At 45.0% G+C, this 4,002-nt stretch overlaps 1 protein-coding gene across 1 annotated transcript; it reads right to left on the bottom strand.

The window, feature by feature from the left end:
- Positions 1-1,965: 1,965 nt before the first annotated feature.
- Positions 1,966-2,553, bottom strand: LOC136148411 (interferon tau). The gene has a single exon (XM_065907941.1). It carries the CDS (start codon positions 2,551-2,553, stop codon positions 1,966-1,968), a length of 588 nt encoding a protein of 195 aa, XP_065764013.1.
- Between the last annotated feature and the right edge of the window lie 1,449 nt (positions 2,554-4,002).

The raw sequence follows: 4,002 nt of genomic DNA, 5'->3' as shown, positions 1-4,002 counted from the left end.
TGAGGGGCATGTCCCTCTACCACTTTCTATGATAATAAATGAGCCCCCCTGATCTCACTCCCACTCGGACTGGCAATCTCCTCCCACACCCCCCTCTCCCTCCTTCCCATTCCCCACTTCCCCACCCTCTACTCCCCACCCCTCCATTGCTCTCAGAATGAAGCCTGTCACCATGTATTCACACTTCCCAGCACCAGTGCACCACACATGGTGGGGTGTGTCTCCAGGACATTGCTTCAGACATGTAAGTGCCTCCCGTCCATTAAACCTCTGTTCTTGACGGCAGAATCTCTCTTTGGTCTCGAAGCTGGGCAAACATAGGTCTTGTAAGCCTGCAGGGTACAACCCAACAATTGGTGGCAGCCAGGAGGTGGCAGAAACTCCTGTGAGTGCCAAGGTCCAGGATGGGGAATGGAAAGTTATTGGGGGCATCCACTAACATGTGGGGCCCAAAAGTTGCTGGCTGTAATCCCAAAACTGTAGGGTATTCCTCAAGTGGCCATCCACTCCCATACGGTGCCCAAGAACTTCAGGGGGAATCCCAGAAGCAACAGGAAAATCCCTGGGTGGCTGTCCACTAGTCCATGGGGCCTTTGGGTGGCTGTCCTTGATGAATGGGGGCTGCGCAGAGATCGGGAGAACAATGGCTTCTGCTAGCTCTGCTACTGTATCAAAGTGAGGAGTTTGTATTTGGTTAAGTCAGCTTGCTGGAAGGAATTGGTATTTCTCTTGTGCCTTTGCCATGTAAGTGATCTATCTGGCTCTCTGGAACTTGAATGGTCTCTGATCTCTAAGAGTAAGGAGAAAAAAGTGCTTTTAGGTAAATTCTATGAAAATAATCATATATAGGTAATGTTTATCTAAAATAGTCTCCCCAGAATTTGGTAACTTGAAAGTAAGTTAAGAGAATTCATTGACTTTCTGTGCTGTGTGATTAGTAATGTTGCACTCTTTGGGACCCAATGGGCTGCAGCCCTCCAGCCTCCTCTGTCCATGGGGATTCTTTAGACAACAGTACTGGAGTGGGTTGCCTAACCTTCCTCCTGGGATCTTCCCAACCCAGGTCTCCTGCATTGCAGGCAGTTTCTTTACCAACTGAACCACCAGGGAAGCCCAAGAATACTGCTCGGGGTACGAAACCTATCCCTTCTCCAGGTGATCTTCCTGACCCAGGAGTTGAACAGGGGTCTTCAGCTCTGCAGGCGCATTCTTTACCAGCTGAGCTACCAGGGAAGCCCTACAGGTAGCTTAGAAAGGACATAGAATATTATTTGTCTTTCCAGCATCATTTGGACCTAAAGCTTCCCGTGTGAGGACATTCTTTTCCCTTACTTTTCTTTGCAGTCTTTGGTAAAATTGAAAGAAAATAATACTATTTTTATGTCCTCTTCTCTGTAAGACTGAGAGTGTCCATGCAGTAGGAACGACATTTGCTTTATTCACTTGTATTCCTTGGTGACAATTACACAGTCTGTTATGTAGGTACTCAATATATATGAATAATATGAATGGAACGAATGAATAAATCAATGTAAACACCCATTCTATAATAAAGTTTTAAAATGAGGGTGTGAATTTTCATTTTTGAGTAAAGAAACTCATTTTCTTTGACTTCATAAATAGAACAAAGTACAAATTTAGTAACACGAAATTGTAAACATGTTTTAGCAATTTTAATATGATGTACAGATGACATGTAACTTTACAAATTTCCTAATATTTTACGTATGTTAGATGCAAGAAGAAATAATAAATCAACAACAGATACCATCAGGGCAGGCATCACTTAAGGACTCATGCCCGTACAGCTGAATACATTTATAGCTACTTGCTTATTCCTGCTGACAAAGTATCGGCTAAAGGAATTCAATGCATTTGGTGGCTAAAGCAGAAATCAGAGTCTTCTGAAATGAACACAGGTGAGTGTATGAGGGTGATGTGGCATCTTAGTCGGTGAGAGTCATCTCAAGGTGAGTTCAGATCTCCACCCATCTTTCTTAACCTTTTTTGCAACCTGGATATTGAAGAGAGAGCTCTCATCATCTCCAAATGGACGATTTGCCAGGCACAGTCGCTGTATTCCTTCTCTTGCAGGTAGTCATGGATTCCCTGGAAGTACCTCTTCACGGTCAGAGTGGGGCCCATCCTTCCCAGGTCAGAGTCTTTCTCTCCCATCACCTGCCCCAGGCAGGCATCCAGGTCGTCCAGCTGCTGATAGAGTCCAGTGCAGAGCTGCTCCAGGATGGTGGTGTCCGAGGCAGCAGAGGAGCGCTCTGTGTGGAAGAGGTTGAAGCATTGCTGGAGCATCTCGTGGAGCACAGAGAAGGCCTGGTCCTTCTGAAGCTGACTGCCCTCCACCATCTCCTGGGGAAGACCGAAGTCTTTTCTGTCCTGCAGACAGGAGTGAGGGGAGAGTCTCTTCATTTGGCCCAGGAGCCTGAGGTTCCGCCTGCCAAGCAGCACATGGTACTGAGACAGCTCACAGCCCAAGGATCCTCCCGGGCCATAGCTGACCAGCACCAGGGCCATCAGTAGAGAGAGCACGAAGGCCATGGAGAAGATGAGGCTGCTGCTGGCCTGGCGGAGACGGCGTCTGCTGGGACCGTCAGGTAGGGGTCTGATGACAATCATTCGAAGCTAGGCTTTTAAATAGGAAGTTGGTACTCGTCCGACAATTTCTCTCCCACTTCCCCTTTGTGGTGTCATTTAGATATTTTCTCTTTGCCCTAGAGTATGTAGTTGAGCTAAACTCTTAATTTTTACCGTAGAAGTTTAATTTTCCCAATAAAATTTGGATTTGTCAATGTAAATGTGTATCAATTAAATGAGAAACTATATAAAGGCTGAAGTTATGTAAGTATGTAAAGACTTAGAGATCTGTACATAGTTATTATGTACCAATTTAAGTGTAATATAGATAAGAATTGCTATTGCTTAGATTATGTCAAACCCATAATTTTCCCTTGATTCTTAACTGCATTTCTCCATCCTTATCGTACACATAGGAATTCAGAGTCACTCAGGCCATATTGGTTTCTGTATTTGTCTTCTTGTAATCGAGAGTGAATGAGCTACTCTGCTGTTTCTGTTCTTTAGAGAACGTTCATTCAGGTTCCTGAGATTCCATTTCACTGGGGCCACAAGGTCTTGAGGCGTGGAGTGTTTCCTGCCATACCAGTAAACCAGGATGATAAACAGTCAAGAGTCTCCAAGCCCTCCAGGGCCCTCAGGAAGGGGAAATACACCTGTGGGCTAACAGCTACCAAATTGCAGCTACTCCCTAAGGTTAGCCCAAGGCAACTCAGGATGTGAAAAAATGCAAGATGCAAGAAAGTGCAACGGAAAATGCCCCAGGAGAGCTGAGATGCATGAAAGGAATGTTTGCAGTGAGCCCAGACACTTGGCTCTTCACATACATAGGAAAAGTGCTGAATTCCATAAGTTGAGATAGCTGGTTTTCTTTAATTCTCAAAGATACTTTGATGTTCACACTACATCCACTTTCTTGAAAATTCCTGTATAAGCTGACTCTTCCCCTCAGTTCCTTGGAGCAATCTCTCAGGGTGAATTGATGTACTGCCTCCCAAATTCCCACCAAATAAAGCATAACTCTCAACTTTTAGGTTGTCACTATGCCTCTCTTTTTTGTAAATTAACTTATTTATTTTAATTGGAGGCTAATTACTTTACAATATTGTAGCGGTTTTGCCATCCATTGACATGAATCACCCATGGGTTTACATGTGCCCCCCATCCTGAACCCCCCTCGTGCCTCCTTCCCTGTGCCATCCCTCCGTGTGGTCCCAGCACACCAGCCCTGAGCGCCCTGTCCCATTCAATGAACCTGGACTGGCGATCTGCTTCACATACGGTAATATACATATTTCAATGCTATTCTCTCAGATTATCCCACCTCACCTTCTTGCGTGGAATCCAAAATTCTGTTCTTGACATCTGTGTCTCTTTTGCTGTTTTTCTTTCTGACTTACTTCCCTCTGTATA

The sequence above is a fragment of the Muntiacus reevesi genome, chromosome 17, assembly GCF_963930625.1.
Source record: "Muntiacus reevesi chromosome 17, mMunRee1.1, whole genome shotgun sequence".
Classification (NCBI taxonomy): Eukaryota; Metazoa; Chordata; class Mammalia; order Artiodactyla; family Cervidae; genus Muntiacus; species Muntiacus reevesi.
Note: the sequence above shows the minus strand (reverse complement) of the source record. Positions and strands in the feature narration are given on the sequence as shown.